The following is a 21003-nucleotide window of genomic DNA, read 5'->3' as shown; positions in this document are numbered from 1 at the left end:
AGCGCGCGCCTCTCCCCTTCCCAGACTAAACGCCGCTGGGAAAAGGGCCAGCCGCCGCCTGGCTCCACCTCCGGATCACATGAGACGCCTCTGACCGGATCTGGGTTTTCCGTGCTCCTCGGTGCCTTCTGCCGGCGCTGCTTTGGGTGAGTCCAGCCTGGGAGTTGGGGAAAAAAGCAGAAGGGGTCCTTCGACTACCAGGAGGAAGCTGTGACCCTGGAGCTCCTTTGTTTACGCAGCAGGAGCAAATAGACTCCTCTCCTTTTTTCCCCTGCTTTCGTTTTAAAAACCAGACAAGCCCTCTCTCTCCCTGCCGAGTCTGGTGATGGTGCCCCCTCCGCCCTGAAGAGTCCTAAGTAATTTCTGGTCTCGTACGTACTAACTGCTTTGGAGCATTGCTGTGGCTTAAGCTGAGGAGTAGCTTAGCCCCAGGCCCCGTTTTCGGTGCTGGCTCTAGAACGTGAGAGTGTAAACTCTGGGTATGCACAGAGTGTGTTTTCCTTGTCGCTGAATAGCCACAGGCCCCATACCTGTGGTTAGGGAAATGAGGCTTCTTGGTCAGAAAGACGGGGCTTGCGAGGCTGCGCTTGAACTATACAGTATGCTTTTATTTAATGTTACCAACTATATATGTGTGTTAGAGCAGCTGTTTAATCCAGGAGGAAAGGGCATTTACTCCTGGATGAGTTTCCAGTTGAAATAATAGGTAAAGCAGCATGCAACATCTGCAGCCCCAGTGTGTGTGCGTTCACTCAGAAATAAGCCCCTCTGCATTCAAAAGGGTTTACTTGCAAGCCAGTGCGCCTAGGATCACCTCCCAAGTCATAAAAACAGCTTGAGCGGACATACTAAAAAGTTCCTCTCAAATGAACCCGTTGACTAGAACCCAGCTGTCCCCTGATGACATTGTTTACATGAAGTAACAACCACACAGCATAGTCCCTCCTCTTTTGCTAGGTCATGGCAGACCACACAAACTGAAGCATGCAGTCTGATTGCTGTGCACTCGGCTTCCAAGATATTATGGTGTGCACCCTTAGCATGGGTGGGTTGTGCAGTTGCTTGGGTCAATAAGCTGTTTAGAGCTGGCTTTGCCCTCTTCGCTTCTTGAGGCAAAATGGAGATTTCCTTAAGAATGGAGGGGAGAGTTGTCTGTTCTTCAGAAGCAAAAATTTACCTGCTTCCCAACGAAGGCTGCCCATAGTTTGTCAAGCCCAGTGGTCATTCTTTGCTTTCCCATTATCATATTTTCCTGTATTATACTAAAATTTGGCACTTCAGTTATCTTAGGGTATGTTAATTGGTTTTGTTTTGTATTCTTGTTTGTAGTTTTCATCTTAAAACACGCCCATCACTTCTTGGGTTTGTTTTCACAAGCATGAATGAGAAGATTCCATAGCAATACTTGTCTTTTGGGGAAGAAAGCAGGCACTTAGGTTTCAATACCTCATTAATATTTGAAATGAAGAACTGATTGAATGACTAGAACGGTGGGTGTCCTTTTTCTCCCTCTCTCCCCCAGGTATTATCGGAAGCCTCCTATTGCTTGTTTGGGAGTCTGTCTGATGTGCCTTGGCAATGAGCATGTGAGATGACCTTCTCCTTGGTCTGCTCTCTTGACTTTGTTATGCCTGCAAGAGGTTTTGATCATGACTGGTGTGATGGGCCCCAAATGAATTGGCCTGAACTACTGTGATTCCAGCCATGGCAGAGAGAAGCCGTGAGTGTCGGGAACGATGCTACAGAATAATCCAGAAGAGGCTGCCGGTGCTAAAGTGGCTTCCCAAATATTCTCTGCAATGGCTGCAGCTTTATCTCGTTGCTGGACTGACAGTGGGATTGACTGTTGTGCCACAAGCTCTTGCCTACGCTGCGTTGGCTGGCCTCCCAGTGCAGGTGAGGCCATTGACCCAGAAGCTTTTCTTGCCTTAGTGTAGCATCTATTGAATATTTCATTTTCCGTTTTTGATTGAAAAATATAGATCCAATTCCAGAGGAAAGCAGCTTTAGAGTTAATGAGCTCCGAGAGTCTCTAGCAGACTGTGGCTGCCTGGAATAAATCAAAGGTCACTGAGCGGGAATTACCAGTTCTCTGAAATACTTTTTACTGTTGTTTGATTCTGCTTCATCCTGTTGTTCCAAGATAATAAATTCTCAGACACCCTCCTTTAAAAGTGTTTTGCCGAGTTATCAAACAGACACCTTTTTGTTTCTTTCTCTCTATTCTTTTCATTTGATAAAAGTTTTAACACACACTACAAGTTAAAATGTACACAGCACATATGTAAGACCTTTATGTATGACAAGGATTACACTTTTCTTAGCCATTCACAGCCTTTTTCTCCCTGATTCTGCTCTTCTTCCTACATCACTGCGACCAGTCTCTAATTGCCTTCCTCCCTCCCTTATAGTATGGCCTCTATTCCTCCTTCATGGGCTGCTTTGTCTACTGCCTCCTGGGGACATCGAAAGATGTGACACTGGGCCCGACAGCTATCATGTCATTACTGGTTTCGTCCTACGCATTCCATGACCCTTCCTATGCCATCCTGCTCACCTTCCTCTCGGGCTGCATCCAGTTAGCTATGGGACTGCTACATCTTGGTAAGACCTGGCTGGTGCTATATTTGGTCAAATCAGTAGTCCCTCAAGCCTGTTTACGGCCAATAATAGCCAAACAGGGAGGCTGAACTGGAGAGATGACAAGGCAGATTATCACTGGCTGTCTACCACAAGATTCTGATAGTTGGAGCTGAACATAATGCTGTGACCGCAGCCCTCCGTTAATTACAATACTATGACTTTAGATATCTACTCAAAAGTAAGTCCCATTGAGTTTGGTGCGGCTTTACTCCCAAATAAGAGGGTATATGATTGCAGTCTTAAGTCTCACAGCTCATTGAATTATAGTGATTTGTAATCCCACCTTGTTTCCTATATATCTGTTAGTATCCAAGGTTTTTGTTTTTCAGTGTGTGCACATGTATGTGTTTATTGCAAGAGAGTAATGTGCCCATTTTGTACAGTTTTGTTTTTAACCTTCATTTTTTTTCAAACTTGGGGACTAGCAGTACTTAAAATAAAATGCTGCAGAAGAAAATACATAGAAAATTAAAAAGTATCGTACATTCAGCTCATCTCTCTTTTCCTTGCTTAGTTCTGTAGCTGCAAGGGCACTAGTTAAACTTGGGTTTCTGCCTTGTGCATTGAGGCAGCACTAGATGAGAACAGCCTGCCTCTTCCGAGCTTTGTCCAGCTGCCCCTGCTATTAGTGCATGGGATCGGCAGGAAATGAAGGACCTGTGGCTCTAAGAAGGCAAGAGACAACCAAATGACAGACAAAAGTTTCCAGTGACTGTCGGAGCAATGGAGAAAGGGATCCAGTAGGCTCAATTCTGGTGTGGAGCATTAGGTGGCTCAAAGAGCACAGACCATAGACCCTTGTTGGCCAAACCAAAGCCAAATGAAGGATACTGGGGAGTGGGATACTGCAACTGCCTCTGTCTCGTTATGTGTGTGTTGGCATCCTTGATGAATGGATAGCTTTTGACTGAGGAGCTTGGTAGTACTGAATGGACTGAATGGAGTATAATGTGCAGTGAAGTGAGTCCGTTGCGCCCAGTCTTTGTAAGGCTTAATAGGGATTCTTCATTCCTGGCAGGTTTCCTCCTGGACTTTATCTCCTATCCTGTCATTAAAGGGTTTACTTCAGCTGCTGCAGTCACCATTGGCTTCAATCAAGTCAAGGTAAGGGGTTTCCTTCCCTCACTTGGCCTTTATCCAGCAATCCAGGTTCAGCAGTGACATTTCTTGCTTGTAAAACTCACCTGCCCATTCTGTAAGAATAGGATGGAGGCCAGGCTGCCTGTTCAAGTAATTAGATCTCTGCTAAAGGGCTTAAGGAGAGCTCTGTAGGGCTAATCAAGGGTGAAGCAGGCTGGCTCAAAAATGCTTATGTTGATAAAACTTAGGAATTGTTGATAAAACTCTGGCAATTGTGAGAACCTGGAATTGTAAATATTTCACATGCTATACACTCTGCCTTCTCTTTTCCTACCTTTTATGCAACAATCCATGGGATTAAGTCCCTTTCTACCTCCTCTGGGTTACAGGGTTTCCTCTTTCCCACCTTCTGTTTTAAATTTATGGAACCTAAGGATTCTGTAAACACTAAATGGCAGCTGGCAGATCTGTTTAGCTAGCTGGGATCCCCTGTTTTGGCCACTGACAACCCCACTGATTTGCCTTCACAGCCCAGCAGCAAGTGTTAAGAGATTCATGTCACTGCCAGACAAGAGATACCTGAAACAGAGACAAGTAACTAGGGCCTAACCAGTTTTTTTATGATCTCAGCTAATCATGGTGTTGATTTAAGAAGCAAAGGGGCCATGGACTGCCCAGAGTACTAAAACGGACAGTTATCTGGACAGATTAACCCCACCTTCTGCTGCCATAGATTTGGGGCTTTTTTTTTTTTGGATGTGTGAATGCTTGAACCGCCTACCATGTTCCAGCTAGTACCTTTAAAACGCTGTTCAGTCTGATGTGGCATCGATGCTTCCTTTGTGGTTGGCCACAGTCAGCTATTCACAGGGGTGAGGGGCAGGAAGCAGCAGCAGCAGATAGCAATCACTGGCTGAACTCCTTGTGTTTGCAACAACAGCCCGTTTCAAGAAGTACCTTTGAAAGAGAAGCCTCTGCTCCTTGTTCCACAGAAGGCTTTTAAAGCAGTTATGGTAGGCAAGAGCTAGCAAGCCTCCTCAGGTGAAAGACCGTCTTTTGTTGTAGTATGGGCAAATAATTTAGCAGAGGTTATCTGGACATCTCTTGATTTTTATTTTTGTGGATGGCAGAGACTTAACTTGGAAGTTTGTATAAAACTTCTGAGCACAGAAATATGATTTTATCATTCACATACCTTGTCTTACACGCTTACCCACAGAGATACCATCACACTTTATTCAGTGTTGGCAGAAAAGAACAGAGTTCTTTATTTTTAGGATAAAGTTTCCAGGACATGTAAATCCCTTTGTTGCAGGTAACATGGAGCACCTCAGAAATTATTGTGAGGCATTTAATGTCTTTCCTGAAAGGAAACACAATAGGCCAAATAGAATGTGGTGGGGTTATTGTTTATTACTGTGGTATGTATTTTTGTGTTTTTATATTGTGAGCCACCCTGTCATCCTCGAATAAAGGGCAGTATAGAAATGACAACAACAACACTTACAGAGACACAAGTATGCACTTTCTGCAGCTACATTGTAGTGTGTGTGTGTGTGTGTGTGTGAGAGAGAGAGAGAGAGAGAGAGAGAGAGAGACAGAGCAGACACACTAACTTTTTTCATCATCCTGACTTGTGACTTTAAAATGTGTTTACATAGACGCTCCTGGGCCTGCAGAACATTCCACGCCAGTTTATCCTTCAGGTGTACTACACATTCTGCAGAATTGGAGAGACAAGGTAAGTCTGTCCTTGTTTATTTCTCTCTACAAGATCTTTAGTCTGCAAAAGTGGCAAGATGATAAATAGAGAATTGGTACGTAGGATACCTCTGGGAATAATACAGTGGTACCTCTGGTTGCAAACGGGATCCGTTCTGGAGGCCCGTTCGCAACATGAAAAGAACGCAACCCGCAGCGGCGCACCTGCGCACGCACGGGTTGCAATTTGCCGCATCTGTGTATGCGCGTGATGCCATTTTGCGTGTCTGCACATGTGCGAGCAGCGAAACCAGGAAGTAACCCTTTCCGGTACTTCCGGGGCGCCATGGGACATAACCTGAAAGAACATAACATGAAGCAGATGTAACATGAGGTATGACTGTAGATGCCTTTGGACTGCACAAGCAGTTTATTTTATTGAATTTCCATGAGATTTGTAGTCATGCAACTTCACATCATTGGGGGTGGGGGTGGCATGGGATTCTGTGATGGAGCTGAAAAGTGAGGTGCTGTTACTAGAGAGCTGAGGGGGGCAGGGGTGAGCAAAGTCTTTTGCCTCATCCCTGAGTGCTAAAGGCTTTCTTTTATTTTTTGTAATGAAGGCTGAGGTGAGTAGTCCTAAAATTATAGCAACTGAGAGGATCCCTGAGCTGTATGTTTTAATTGGGTGCACTTGTTGCATGTATTGCCTTGAATGTCTCCAAGGTGCGCACAGTTGGGCTTGCAGTTCTTGCACAAAGCTGAATCTGCCTTATTATGCCTGTAGTCTATGAGCAACAATGCTAAATGTGGATGAATGAAAGTGGAGCTGGATGTAACTTTTCAGGTCCTCAAATCTTGCATCTTTCCCACAGCCAATTAAGAATCTGTCAGGGAAGTTTTAATTTGGGCTAAGGAGAGGCTCATACATTTATGTGTTGAGTGCTAAGCTGGCTGTTATATCTCTCATGCACAGATCCAGTGGCTCAGTAGGAAAGGACCATTTTCAGGAAGCAGATGTGATGGAGGCCACTTTTTTGGTTTCTCCTCTTGTTTTAGTGCAGCCCCTTTCAATTCAGCTACGATTGTTATAACTTATATGCAGGGTTGCGGATGCTGTTCTTGGGCTGTTCTGCTTGACAGCACTTACGGGGCTACAACAAATGAAAGAGAGCATCCCTAAGGCCAACCGGATGGAACCGTTGTCTGTCAGGATCAGCCAGCTTGTTGTCTGGACAACAGCTACAGGTTTGTCTATCCCGCCCTATTAACTAGGTTTCTTTAGCACTCTGCTTTCACAGCTTGGTGTGCTGTAACGTATGTTGAATTATCTGTCTTATTTTTTCATTGGTAAAGTGTCTTGACTTTACCCAATGGTGTAAAGTGGTGCGATGGCTAAGAGTGGTTTAGTTGCTTAGGAAATAAAAAATTGGTTGCAGTCCTGTGAGGGAAGGGAGTATTGTCAGTTTGGCTGGATTTAAAAATCTCACATGAAGGATGGCTGAATACTGAGAAGCAGTGGTGGAGGACGCTATTCAGGCACCTGGGGCGGCACGAGCTGCCCATAGGGGCGGGGCACACTGCGGGGCCTCTGGAGTCTGCCTTCCTCCTCCCGCTTAGCCACCCTACAGTTGGGGTGGGGAGGCAGCGGACGGACTGTTTGGGCAGTGTGGAGCCTGCATGCGCCCAAGCCTCCCAGGAAAGACACGTGGCTCAGGCGTGCCGCAGGCCCCGCGGTGAGTGCCGCCCAGCATTTTGTCACCCCTATCAGTGGTAACACCCGGGGTGGCCTGCACCCACCACACCCCCTTCCTCTGCCCCTGCTGAGAAGTGGTCCTGGGGATAAAGTGAGTGAAAGCCCAGGATCAAAGAGGCTGCAGGAAAGGTAGGCAATGCAGAGAGAAAGAGCATTACTAAGAAAGAATGTTTGGAGAATTGGTGGGGAGAAGATAGATAGAGGATACAAGAAGGTCTTCTAAACCTCATGAGAAAGTTGAGGTTTTTCCTAATTGCATTTTCAGACTGTGGAAACAAAATTTATTTACCTTTGAATTTATATTGCAAATTCTCTCCATAGTTTTTAAAAACATGGGAGCTGTCACCAGAAGCTGCCTATACGCTTTGGGGTCTCTCTCCACCTCACAGATATTAAAACTTGGTGGTAATCTAAGCATGGGGAACCCCCGCTCTCCGTGTATTGTGTCTCTACACCAGATGGTTAGGCAGGAGTGTATTCATGGCCTAATAAGAGATTTGCCCTTGTTGCTAATGGCCTTAACTATCCTCTATGTCTACCATTTGTGCTCACTGTTGGGTAGTGGATGACGGCTTTGCTATAAGAGTCTCACTCTCTTCCTTGCAGTCCGTAATGCTCTTGTGGTCCTGTTTGCTGGTCTCGTGGCCTACTCCTTCCAGGTAACAGGCTCCCAGCCCTTCACCCTCACAGGGGTTACGCCCCAGGGACTCCCATCCTTCCAGCTGCCACCGTTCTCCGAGGTCATGCCCAATGGAACCGTCTCCTTTGGAGGAATGGTGCAGGTGGGTATTTCAGTTGTTGCCATAGGTTTATATGCCGATATAACACCCTGTTTTGTAGTTAACACCCCCCAAAAACCCCCAAGGCAGTTCACAACAATAATTACAATTAAAACTACAGCCAATTTAGTTATGAATATAGCTAAAAAGAAATAATTGACAGCAACATTTTAACACAATCCTCTGAATGTGGTAAGAAGAGGTATTTAGATAAATATTGGTTTTTAAAACCCTTCCTAGCAACAACAAAATATAAGAATTTAATCTGAATATCTACTGCAAATTCAAATCTATCCTCTCTTTTCTATAAACCCAGAACAAATCCTTTCGAGTTGTTGCTTGGAATCTACATAGAATTGCTCTACAGCTCTTCTTTTCTTTCTTTGGGTATTTTCATGTGCACAGAGAAAGTAATCCTTTCTGTCCCTGTACTAAATTGAGCAGCACATGAAGCCTGCAGTCCTTTGCATTTGTGCATCTCTGTGCTGGTGGAAGCTGGCACTGTACTCCTCTGCTCAGTTCTTGCGATCTTTGAAGGTGTTCAATCTTTTAATTCTGGTCGCTGGAAATGATGGAAAGGAAGCAACTAATTTATGCTTTCCTGGACCTACCAAACTATGGTGTGTTACACGACCCAGACTGAATCTGCTAATCTTTGTTTTTGAATTGTCATGCTTTTATTGTATGGTGTTGTTATTGTTATATAACACTTTGATATATTTTTATGACATGGTGTTATATAAATAGCTCTATAAATAAGCAAATAAACCACAAGATTATTGCGTTGCTTTGCATAAGCTGCCTCGCAGAGTTGTTGAGGCAACATCGGAGGAGTTTTAAAGGTGTCCTATAAATTTCATATACAATAATAGAAAATTATTAGCTAAAGTTTATATGAATTAAACTATTTCCCATTCTCTTGTGCTGAGGCGGTGCCTTCCTTGGAAACCATAACTGACGGTAAGCACGCAGCTGTCTAAAACTGGTAGTTTTTGAGTGAATAGCCTGAACTACGGGTAGACTCCTGTGTTGTCCAGTGTTTGTTGATCAGATGCCATGGTAAGAATACTGAGATGCCATCTTATGTTTGCTGCAAGCTTCATTTGTTGGGCACAAGTGACCTTTGTAGTAGAATTAAGCCATCCTCTCTCTTTTCTCCCCCGTTACAGAAAATGGGAGCAGGTCTGGCTGTGGTGCCTCTGATGGGACTTCTGGAGACGGTTGCTATTGCCAAAGCTTTTGGTATGGGGCCTCAAATCATTCAGCTTCCCTAGGCATTGAGTCAAGGGGAAAATTCACATGGCAGCTAATGGGATTTGGGTTTGGGAAAACCTGTTGCCTTCTAAGGACAGTATGCTTGTAGGGAGGAGGGAGTGATGATAAATTTAGCTGCAACATTATATCCTACTTGTTACCTAGCCAATAATGACCCCTTAACACCCAGCAATGTGGAAATTACCTGTTTCCATTTGACATACCGTATATACTCAAGTATAAGCCGACTTTTTCAGCACATTTTTTATGCTGAAAAAGCCTCCCTCGGCTTATACTCGAGTGATTGTTCTTTCAGGCTGCTCCTTCCTCCTCCCCTGTCTTTGCTTTCCTCCGGCACTGCTGCCACCAGCCTCTGCCTCTTGGCAGCACCCTAGGTAGGCTGGGGGTCAGGAGGGGCTGGGAGGAGAGAGAAGCCCCCCCTGCCGCATGCGCACACATGCACTCCGGCCCACCAGGAGGTTTGTGGTGTGGTGAACTGGCTTATACTCGAGTCAATAAGTTTTCCCAGTTTTTTGTGGTAAAATTAGGTTCCTTGGCTTATATTCGGGTCAGTTTATACTTGAGTAATCCCACAGAGAGGAGTGCTGTGATTGACTGCCCCAGTAGAACTGATTGCATGGGTCCCATCCAGTGGGCACTGTGAGATGGCATCCCATCCCCACCTAGGTGTTCTTCACTCTCTCTGTCTCTTTCCAAACCATGGATTAAAGCAGGGATGGAGACCCTGTGGCTGTCTTGGTGTTACTGGACTACAAATCCCATTATCCCTGACCATTGGCCATGCTGCCCGGAGTTTACGGGAGTTCAAATCCAACAGTGTTCAGAGGACCACGGGTTTCCCATCCATGGATTAAAATTAGGGAAATTCTTTAACCTAAAAATATTCCCTAAGTAAGATTCTTTTACCTAGAAAGGCAAAAAGAATAACTTTGTTCAGGTAGTAGAACTCTCAGTAGAAAAGAGATTGCAGGGAGCAGAAAACCACAATTTGGCTTCTGCTAGGTGGATCCAGGCCCCTTTCCAGCCCTGTCTTTCTTGTTACACATTTGCAGCGACTTGTGGAGCTTTTACCCATTAAGAACACCAGTATTTCTAGGTTTCTCGGTGTTAACGTGTGTTCTCGATTTCCCTTTTCATTCTAGCCTCTCAAAATAACTACCAAATTGACCCCAACCAGGAGCTGTTGGCAATGGGTAAGATTTTTGCACGAACGGATTGGATGCTGTTGGCTGGGTGGGATTGAGCCCTTCCACTTTGGAGTTGGGGATGAGCCTGGGAAGGAAGAGCCGAAATTCCCATACAGGAAAATGGCTTTATTTCCATATATTGTTTGAAGCGTTCCTGGTTCTTCCCTAAGCCAAAGAAGCAGGACTCCACATCTTTTCTGCCTATGTTCCTTAACCTCTCTCCCTCTGTGGCCTCCAGGTTTCACCAACTTCCTAGGATCCTTCATCTCATCCTTTCCTGTCACAGGCAGCTTTGGCCGGTGAGTGGCTCCTATTGTGGATGATGCTTAGCTGCCCAGTGGCTCAGTTTAAATAGTAGTGCAGGTTACATGCGCAGAAGTAGTAGTGCAAGGGCATGTGCAAAATCATTTGCTATGGACTCATTTTTCCCATTTGCATAACAGATATGCAATTTGGGCTCCCTTTATGTCTTTACTGTATGGGTTTTATTTTGTTTTTTTATTGACGTATATTGCAGTCCATTTCAAGAGACCACTAGGGTTAGTTTAAGTGGAGTACCGTATTTTTTGCTCTATAAGACTCACTTTTTCCCCTCCTAAAAAGTAAGGAGAAATGTGTGTGCATCTTATGGAGCGAATGCAGGCTGCGCAGCTATCCCAGAAGCCAGAACAGCAAGAGGGATCACTGCTTTCGCTGCACAGTGATCCCTCTTGTTGTTCTGGCTTCTGAGATTCAGAATATTTTTTTCTTGTTTTCCTCCTCCAAAAACTAGGTGCGTCTTATGGTCTGGTGCGTCTTATGGAGTGAAAAATACAGTATATAACATCTTCACATAAATAATGAAAAGTGCAGGCTGCAGGTAATGCTTGAGACCGAATCCGAGGTTTGCTAGCCGTTCATCCCTCTCGGTGGTCTCTAGAAAGATGCCCTTGTTGCAAAAGAGCTGGGCTGATAATCCATACTGATAAATAAGTATTTGCTTGGGTGGGGCAGTGTGTGAAGTACTGTATTGTCCCGAATATAAGCCATACCGGCAAATAAGCCACACCTTTAAAATTCAAGGGGGGAAAAGAAAAAAAGACAATACCCGAATATAAGCGTGTGTGTCTGTCTGAGGCACTTTCTCATGCGCTCAAGGCATCCAGGCACCGCTGGAGAGAAAGACGGAGAGAGGGGGAGAGCAGGAAGTTTATTTCTTTTTTTTTCTTTCTTTCTTTTTTTTTATTAAATATTTATTAGCATTTTCAAGAATTAAACAAGAACAAAAAATAAACAAAACAAAGGAAAGATACAAAAATACATAACAAAATTAAACAACAAAGAAAGAAAAGATAGAAAAGAAACACATAAAATTATTCATACTTATTGTTCTTAACCTTATTTCTCAGACCTCCTCACACCTCCCCTTCTTGTATTCCAATTTAAATTATCAGTTCAGCAAGTCCTTAACTTATTTCTTTACCTTAATTTATACATTTATTCTAACATACCATTATTTTACTTTGCTTCTTTTTTCCATTTCCTCCATTTATTTTTTACAATCTTATTTTCAATTAATTTAAAAAAGAAGAAACCAATTTTACCTTATTAAAAACACACATCAATACTTATACCTCATTAATTGTTCTTAAACCCCCTTTCCTAAAGTCGACCAAAATTTCCCTTCCACGATTTACCCAATTTCCTTACCACAAGTTAAAAATGAAAAGAAAAACAAATTATCCTTATGTACCCTTTGGATTCCCAACCTCCACCCGCCCTTTTTCCCGGTTCCAGTCCCCAACCAATGTCCATCAGTCTTTATGTTATTTATTTAGCCTGGAGACCTCACGTCCGAGGCCCTTTTATCTCTCTCAGTTCCTTTCTGCCGGTCTCTTTGATGGTCCTTAATGTTAAGCCCCAAATCTCGGAGGGGCTCCGGCCCAGCAGAATCCTTGTTACTTCCAGCCAGTCTTCCATACTTGAACGCAAAGCCTATGGGGGGCTCCAACTCTTGTTTCAAATTTCTTACAGATCCAGATGTCCCCAAGGCTCCAGCTTTCACCTTCCGCAGATTTATAATCTCCCATTCAGACCAGGCTTTCCACATCCAATTTTTATTGTCCTTTTTTATCATCATGTCAGGCCTCATATTGTAACTCTCCTTTAACTCCTGCACATCTCCTGCTTCTCCTTCATTTTCTTCAAAGACAGCACCTTGCTCCATCATTTCTGCACTTTCAGTTTCATTTACTTGTTCAGTTAAGTAGGCTTCCTGTTTCAAGTCCTTATCAGGCTCAAAACTGTTGTTCACTGTCCAGTGTAGTAGTGATATCTTTGTAGACATAACATTGTATTCATCTTTCAAGTTTCCCAAGAGAGCGAGTGTTCTATCCAGTTCTGCTTGAAATTTACGTTCTCCAGCCATTTTTGTAATGTAGTATCCCTATTACCCCTCTAGGGGGATTTTAGTTCCTTAATATTCCTTTCAGCTCAAAACCAAAAGTCCAGTTAATTTGTATCAGCCCTCGTTATTTTCAAATAAAACAACAAAAACAGCAGAAACAATGTTCTCTTTTTCCAGCTGGCAACTAGCTGACTCGCAGCTCTCTTGACAGCTGTCAAAATCTTCCATGCAACAGACTTTCTCTTAGGACGTTCCCGGGTCTCGGGGGGGGGGGTGAAATTTCAGTCCCCAAATTCTTTTTATCCTCCAGTAAATCCTTATAGTGTCAAAACCGTGAAATCAAGATCTTTTCACTAAAAAACAGGTTCTCTCGACCTTAGTTGCCCAGTCCTTTGCTTTAAATTGTTTACAAAGAGGGGGGGTGACTTCCTTTTTAGCCCCTTCCCGCTCGTTCCAAATCCAGAATTAAGTTTTTTAACGTTCCAATCTCCGTATTACTCACGGGTTTATATTTTAGAGTCCAGTCGGTCTTGGAAGAAGTTGGCGCTCTCTGTCTATGGCTTGCGGCTTCACTCCGTAGGCGAGGGAGTACTCTCAGCACCACGCCTCACCCTGCCTCCGTTCCGAAGCCTTTAAAAAGGCTCCGGCGCGGATTGGGGGGGCGCAAATGGTGCCCGCCGAGTCTCTGTGTTCACAGGCATCCGCGCCTGTGATTTTAAGGGTCCCCGCTTCGCTGCAGCGGCCAGACCCAAACGCTACGGAGCCGATTCCCTCCGGAGCTCGGAGGGAATCCGCCATTAAACAATGGCGCCAACCCGGAAGTCCCAGGAAGTTTATTTCTTTCCCCTCATGTACAACGCCTGCCTTTCTCCGCTCACTTGTGGCCCCACTTCTTAGATTCTTCCCCACCACCCTCTACCTCACGGGCTGCTGTGGTTTGACTGCAGCAATTTTTGTAAGGTCGCAAATTTAAGCCGCACTTTAACTTTCCACAGATGGAATTTAGGGGGGGGGGGAGTGTGGCTTATATTCGGGCCAATATGGTAATCATTAGCTCTTGTTGTCTCTAGGCTGACTACTGTCCTTTAAATGGGTCTAGGAATGTGAGGGGGCTGTTTTCTGTTCTCGTAACCACAAAGCTTGTTTATGTTGCAGGACAGCAGTGAATGCACAGACAGGTGTTTGTACTCCTGCCGGAGGTCTAATCACAGGTAGGAGCTAGAAGGGTGTCTTTGTGCCTGCTGAGTTATTAAGGACTCGTATCTGAGTGGGGATACAGAACTCTGAGGGGTTCACTGTGCTATTTTAACACCATTCTTGTCATTCCCTTGTTTTCTCACTTTTCCTTGTTTCCTCTGCAGGGGTCCTGGTGCTACTGTCTCTTGCCTTCCTTACCTCTGTCTTCTTCTACATTCCCAAGGCTGCACTGGCAGCTGTCATCATCTGTGCTGTGGCTCCCATGTTTGATGCCAGGATCTTCTACACGTTATGGCAGGTTAAAAGTATGAGCATGAATGTGTCCTCTTCTTTCCAGAGCTGAAAAGTCGGAGATCCTGTAATGTTTTCCTAACAATAATGGACCCAGTTAGAATTCTTTAAAATGTGTTGTGCAATTCATATGACTTTAACAAAAGTATCATTCATAAATTTAATTTTCTGACTTTCTAATTTTTTAAATAATTTGCACTAATAGCCACACCTTATTTTACCCCCCCCCCCCCCATTTTTCAAGATTAGCAGCAGATTTAGAGTTCTGCAAATCTAAGGAGTTTTGAGTTGATATTCATAACTTTTCAAATCCTTAGAGCATTTTTGGATGTGGTGTTCAGAGTTCTTGGATAGGCTGCTTTCAAGTAGTAACGCTGAAGCATGTTCAGCTTTTCATCAGCACAAAACTGCCTGTTAAAGTTTTTCTCTTTGTCCAGAAACGTGACAAAAAGAATTTAAAGAGACCACTTATTTGAAGAAGCACAGGTTAAAAAATAAAATGAAATTCTCTATATACTCTACTGAAACTAACCCCAACAAACCCTTGCAGTCTGAGGTATACCACAGTGAAAATGGAAGCAGGGTGTTCTTTGTTTTGAATTATTTCACCCAGAAGACTATTTACCCCTGGCTCTGCCAGTCACTGGCTCTGCCTCCACCCGCTGCCAGCATGCAGCCCTTCACAGACTACCCCTGAGGGGAATGTGGTTCCCGGTAGGAAAGAAAGCTGTCTAGCCCATTTTTATGATATGGGATGGGTTCTGGTTTAGTTAATTATATACAGCAATAATGTGACAGGGGAAAGGTCTCCCTTACAAACACACCCAGCTCACCCTGAGCTTATTGGTTTATGCTACAGCATGGGCTCTGATTTGGTTTGAGTCTAGAGATATTGCGGGGTGAAGAGGGTACAAGTCTAAATAGAACATTGCATTATATGACCTCCTAGTTGCCTCAGTCCCATCACTAATGAGGTAAAATCTCTTGGTGACATCTTCGTTGGTAAGAAGCAACTATTTAATGGCCTTGGCCCAGTATACCTGAAGGAGCATCTCCACCCCCAATGTTCAGCCCGGACACTGAGGTCTAGCTCCAAGGGTCTTCTGGCAGTTCCCTCACTGCAAAAAGTGAGGTTACAGGGAACCAGGCAGAGGGCCTTCTTGGTAGTGGCACCTGCCCTGTGGAACGCCCTCCCATCAGATGTCAAGGAAATAAACAACTATCTGACTTTTAGAAGACACCTGAAGGCAACCCTGCTTAGGGAAGTTTTTAATATTCTGTTGGGAGCTGCACAGAGAGGCTGGGGAAACCCAGCTGGATGGGCAGGGTATAAATAAATTATTATTATTATTATTAATTTTATTTTGCTGTTCGTTTCTCTCCTTCACTGTGCTCTGCGGCAGCCATCTTGCTGCAGGACTGGAAAAGTCTGAGTCCTACATAGTCATTCCCCTCCCCCTTCTCCCTCAGGGCTGGACCTGGTGCCGCTGTGTGTAACGTTCTTCTTCTGCTTCTGGGAGGTGCAGTATGGAATCATAGCAGGCGTGCTGGTCTCAGGTATTCTCCTGCTGTACCCCATTGCCAGGCCACGGATAAAGGTTTGTTATGATCCCACTGAGTCAGAATGCAAGAGCTTAGGAGGGAAACCCATAAAACACAGAACAGGTTTACTGTAGTACAGCTCTAATATTTGAGATACTGCAATAGCAAATAAATAAATCATCTTTTGTATCCAATTGCTACAACTTGCTCATGACCCTCTTGAAGTGTGAAACTGGAGAGTGGTTGCCTTGTGCAATGCACAGTGAAGAAGGCAACATTTTTTAATATACATTTATATCCCACCCCTCATCTCCCAATCATTTTTTCCCATATGGCTGAAATATCTAATATAGGCAATAGGTGTTGCACTTCGCTATGAGAGCCTCTGGGGCATGTTTCCTTTGGCTTTCAAGAAAGGAAGGGGGGAAATTGCTGAACAGTAACAAAGCCTCATCCTGTTTTCCTCACGGCACTTTCTGGCAGGTCCTGGAGCATGAGCAGGAGACACTGTTTATACAGCCTGCCGGTGGCCTTTATTTCCCAGCCATTGAGTTCCTGAGGGATACAGTGCGCAAACGGACTCAGTCAGGTAAAATGAAGAATGGAAAGCTCCTGGTGTGGTGCTGGCTGTGAGGAATTGAACTGGCTCCAGAAGTGAAGGCCTCTTGCCATCTGAACAAAAGGACCAAACCGCTTGGGGCAATAATATTTTGCATAGAATTGTGCCTTAGGGACACAAGTGTTGTTCTGAGGAGATGATGATCTGTTCAAGAGGAACTAATATTCCTGGCCCTACAGGTGCCTCTGGGGGAAAAAGAAGTGAGGTCTATGCTTGAGCCCCTCACCCCACCCATGAATTCCAATAAGGAAACAAACGCCACCCTCTCGTAATTTGGCATTGGATTAAAGGCTCATAGTGCATAGGGAGATACAGCATGTTCCAAATGTGGGAGAATTCTGACTTGCATCTCTTTGACCGAAACTGATAAAGCAGGCAACATGGGGCTACCAGCACTTTAGGATTCCAGCTGTTCTGGGAGTTCATGGGGCCACTAACCTGCCATGCTGCATTTTGACAGTAGTGAAGGTGTAAGCGGGAAGTTGTTAATAGTACTATATTCCTGGCCAAGCCTTAGTTCCCACCTGCTGCCAGATAAAGAGGAATGGTCCAAGTCTCAGGATATCCTGTTTTCTCCTAACACACCAGCTGTGGGGAGGACTAGTGCAGCCCAAGGGTCAAAGAAGCTTGTAGTTAGTGGGGTCATGGCTTGAAACTGACCATCGGCCAGAACTCTCTTGGTATGAGTAGCTGCCCTGTCTGCATTCGCCCTTTCTTGAGCACGCTGTTTCTCAATTACCTTCAGAGTCTCGACTGTGCAACATCATTCTGGACTGCACCCACGTCAGCAGCATTGATTACACAGCAGTACTGGGCCTGTCTGAGCTGCTCCAGGAATTGCAGCATAGGAGACTCTCTCTGGTGTTTATTGGCTTGCAGGTAGGTGGGTGAGAACTGCAACCTCAGAGGAGCAATCACACACTGTGGCTGGATTTTGTGAAACAAGCTGAGCAGGCTGAAGACCCAGTACTCATCATTTAGGGGATGGGCACTGTTTAGCGGTAGAGTTTGTTGCTTTGCATGTAGCAAGTACCAGGTTCAATCCCTAGCATCTCTCTCTCGCTCTCTCTCGCTCGCTCTCTGTCTCTGTCTGTCTCTGTCTCTTTAAAGGATATTGGGAGCTTAGCTTGAGACCTTGGAGAGTTGCTGCCATTCAGAGTAGACAGCACTAGGTTAAATTAACCAGTTACCTGATTCTATAATAAGTTTCTAAAAACATGCAATGCCCAACATCTTCCTCTAAATACAGCCCACCCATTTTTAAAAAAGGGGGGGTTGCCAGTACTGTCTATTGTGCCTGGATCAATGTGTTCCCTAAATATCAGCCGGAGGATCCTTTTAACCAGAGATGCAAGGGGCAGGACATATAAAAGCTTGGATGTAACTCTACCTTTGAGCAGTGGAACATCTCCATCCATCCAGGGTCCTTCTGGTCTTTGAGATCTTCAGGGGCTTCCCTGAATGCTTTGGGACAAGTTGGAATATGACTGACCAAATCAAATCAAATCAAAAATGTTTATTCGGCTTTACGCCCATCATGAAACACAACACAACAAAACAAATCAAATCAAATAGAACAACGGACTCGTACAAGCCACAAGTAGTATAACACAGTTCACAACTCACAAGGACAGATATTAGCCATTCATAAGAAAAGATTAAGATTAAGATTAAAAATTTTAGGCACTACACTAAAATCAATATCTGATGTCATTATAGAAAATTCTTATAACTATCAATAATCAGCTAACATTCCATTCTGTCTCTTGTACGAGAGGACGGCTGTTAGGAATTTAGCAACCTGTAGGGTAATATAAGGATCCACATCTTGAAGAACCCAGGCAAGCTGTAGGTCTACTGGTTTGTCAGCCATAGGCTGGATTGTGGAGTTTAGTATACTAGCACGGGCTGAACTGTACAAAGGGCAGATAAACATAACATGATGTAGAGATTCAGATGTTTTCATTTCACACGCACACATTGAAGGGACTTGGCCCTTAGTGAATCTATGTCTCAGCACGTTTGTTGGAAAGACATTGAACCTAGCTCTAATGAAGGCATATCGATGAGACGCGGTCATAAGCGATGTTAAGTAGGACGGAGCGCGGTAGATAGGGGTTATGCCGAAATTTAACGGCGAGCAGACTCCACCACCAGCTACGAAGTTTTGGTATAGCTCCGCATCATCCAGCCTTTGATTTATACACCTTTTTGCCACATTTAGATCCAGTTTGAGCAATTCAGTGGGCGAGATCTCATAGGACAACAGTTTGGCATGGATTTTTCCTGACCACAAATTTGTGAAGTCATCTCGCCACATGCGGGAGTTTATGCCATAGGGATATCCAATAAATCAAAACTCTCCTCCACATAACTAACTCCACTGAGGGGATCTTCATTTCTAAGCGGATAGCTGCATTACTTACACATGTTGGTAATTTTAGAAGTCGGCGTAAGAATTGACTTTGAAGTGACTCTAAAGGTGAGAGGTTTGCAAAGGCAGCCCATAAAGGTGCAGCATAGGCCATTGTGGCCATCACTTTGATGCTATACACTTTCAAGGCCGCAGGGATGAATAAGGCCCCCTCAGAGTAGAAGGAGGGAGTGTGATAGGGCTTTTGTCTTGTTTTGAAGATATTCAACGTGCGCTTTCCACCCTAAATTATATTGAAAATAAATTCCTAAATATTTAAATTTATGTACTTGTTCGATTTTCGTGCCCTCCAGTTTCCATGAATAAAGTTTTCGACTCCTTGAAAATATCAGTACTTTGGACTTGGTGTGATTGATAGACAGATGATTAGAATGGCAATATGTCGCAAAAATCTTTAGTGCCCTCCTTAAACCCACTCTGGAGTAAGAGAGTAGTACCGCATCATCTGCGTAGAGAAGTAAAGGACAACGGTAATCTGCTATACGAGGGGAGTGGATAGATTTTTGTGAGACGGCTAATGGGTTCCTCATATCACTGATAAATAAGTTTAAAAGAAGAGGCGCTAAAATACAACCCTGGCATACACCCTTATTTACTGGCACTGGGTTAGTCAGGTCTCCAGCAGGGGATAATCTCACCCTGGCCACGGACCCGGCATGAAGTTGGGAGATAAGCCACAGGAGCCTTCTATCTATTCCCCAACAGGCAAGTTTATCCCATAGTAATTTCCTCAGAATACTATCAAACGCAGCTGACTGACCAATTCTTCCTTATCATTCCTGTCCACAGACACATGTTCTCCAAGTCTTCCTGGCTGCTGGTCTGGAAGGATTCCATCATTTCCCCAACCTGAAGGATGCAGGTGAACAGTGTCAGGCATTTCTATCCAGCTGGGGCCATGATGGCCATCTTGTGCCAGGGTCCTTATAATGGTGGTTGGAGTCCTGGAACTACCTGGTGCCTCTTAGTCCTGTGGCCAGTGGCAAGGGTCGGAATGGCCACCTGCTTCCTTCTGCAGCACCAAGACAATGGGCATTTGGAGCACAGTTCCTTCTGGTGGGAGGTGGAATGGGGATCCCTGCATCTCTTTAATCTCTGATGAATATGGCTAGTCTCACTTTTCCTTTATCATGGCTTTCATCCCATGAGGGAAGGCTGTAACCTCTGGCCAACATCATTCCCTTGCTTCTGCACTTTCCCTCAAGCATTAAGCCTTTTGAAGGAATGTCTTGTTGGTCTTCATGGAACCTCATCTCCCATTTCTCTTTTTTAAAATCACAGGTGGGATTTGACTTGTGAAAATGTAAAATGAATCACGGTCTTAACAAAATGCATCTTTCCCCGCTTTTGTCTCTTCTGCAGAGAAGAGCCTTGAAGAGGAACTGAGCCATGCCGGTGAAGCCTTGTTGGATGGCAGTGACAGCATACTGCCAACATCTGGGATCATCCAGTGAGGATACAGAAGGAATAGATGCCTGTGACCAAACAATAGAAGTGACCCAGGCTTGACAGTGAAGCTTTCGGGCCATGAACATTTTGGAGCATGAACATTAGGGGGCAGATGTTCTGTACCCTTATTCATGCATTTTCAGACATCACACAACTTGAATTCAGAAGTTGCTCACACTCCGGGACTGTTCAGTGTGAAGAATAGTAACCTCTTTACCTCCTTCAGGTGTATAAAACCCTGAATCTGAAAAAAGAAAAAAGCACAAAGGTCATCCATTGTTTCAGAACTCTGGGGCAGCAGAATTGAAATAACCTTGGGATTTTGGGGCTTCAAGATTGAAGGGTGGTTACCTTTGATAATATCTAATGTACATTGGATTTGAGTGGCATACTTAAGGGAACACTAATAAGGAAAGGGAATTAAGAAAATAAAGCACTTTTTAAAAAATTATCTGCTGTGTTGGAGAGATCTTGATGTGGCAGTCCTTTTGAGAGAGCATGTTTGGTTAAACTTGGCAGGAATAGCGAAGCCCTGGTCAGTGCTTTTTTTCTGGGGGGATGCAGGGGTGCGCATACCCCTAAACATTTTGTGAAACTTTCTACTTTTGTCCATTTGCTGTATTTATTTTTCCCAATTTGAACTATAAAATGGTGATTTTCTTGA

The 21003-nt window shown here is 44.4% G+C and overlaps 1 protein-coding gene across 2 annotated transcripts; it reads left to right on the top strand.

Moving 5' to 3' along the window:
- Positions 1-47: 47 nt before the first annotated feature.
- On the top strand, positions 48-20790 carry SLC26A11 (solute carrier family 26 member 11). 2 transcript variants are annotated; one of them, XM_053375548.1, is made up of 17 exons: positions 48-146; positions 1523-1896; positions 2412-2604; positions 3662-3747; positions 5385-5464; positions 6530-6672; positions 7787-7962; positions 9129-9201; positions 10377-10427; positions 10660-10720; positions 13963-14018; positions 14169-14309; positions 15766-15893; positions 16321-16426; positions 17202-17335; positions 19680-19752; positions 20253-20790. In XM_053375548.1, exons 2-17 carry the CDS (start codon positions 1705-1707, stop codon positions 20342-20344), a joined length of 1785 nt encoding a protein of 594 aa, XP_053231523.1. In that variant the 5' UTR covers positions 48-146; positions 1523-1704; the 3' UTR covers positions 20345-20790. The 2 variants fall into 2 exon arrangements, with proteins under 2 accessions (XP_053231523.1, XP_053231524.1); XM_053375549.1 differs by lacking the exon at positions 1523-1896 and having other exon boundaries at positions 53-146.
- Positions 20791-21003: the final 213 nt, after the last annotated feature.

The sequence above is a fragment of the Podarcis raffonei genome, chromosome 2 (genome assembly GCF_027172205.1).
Source record: "Podarcis raffonei isolate rPodRaf1 chromosome 2, rPodRaf1.pri, whole genome shotgun sequence".
Classification (NCBI taxonomy): Eukaryota; Metazoa; Chordata; class Lepidosauria; order Squamata; family Lacertidae; genus Podarcis; species Podarcis raffonei.
This window is presented reverse-complemented; position numbering and strand designations above follow the sequence as displayed.

Excerpts from the sequence above, each read along its gene's own strand:
- SLC26A11 (XM_053375548.1), top strand. The coding sequence starts at position 1,705 with ATGGCAGAGAGAAGCCGTGAGTGTCGGGAACGATGCTACAGAATAATC. Across the intron at positions 14,019-14,168 it reads TGCCGGAGGTCTAATCACAG|GGGTCCTGGTGCTACTGTCT; the intron begins GTAGGAGCTAGA and ends TTTCCTCTGCAG. Across the intron at positions 14,310-15,765 it reads CACGTTATGGCAGGTTAAAA|GGCTGGACCTGGTGCCGCTG; the intron begins GTATGAGCATGA and ends CTTCTCCCTCAG.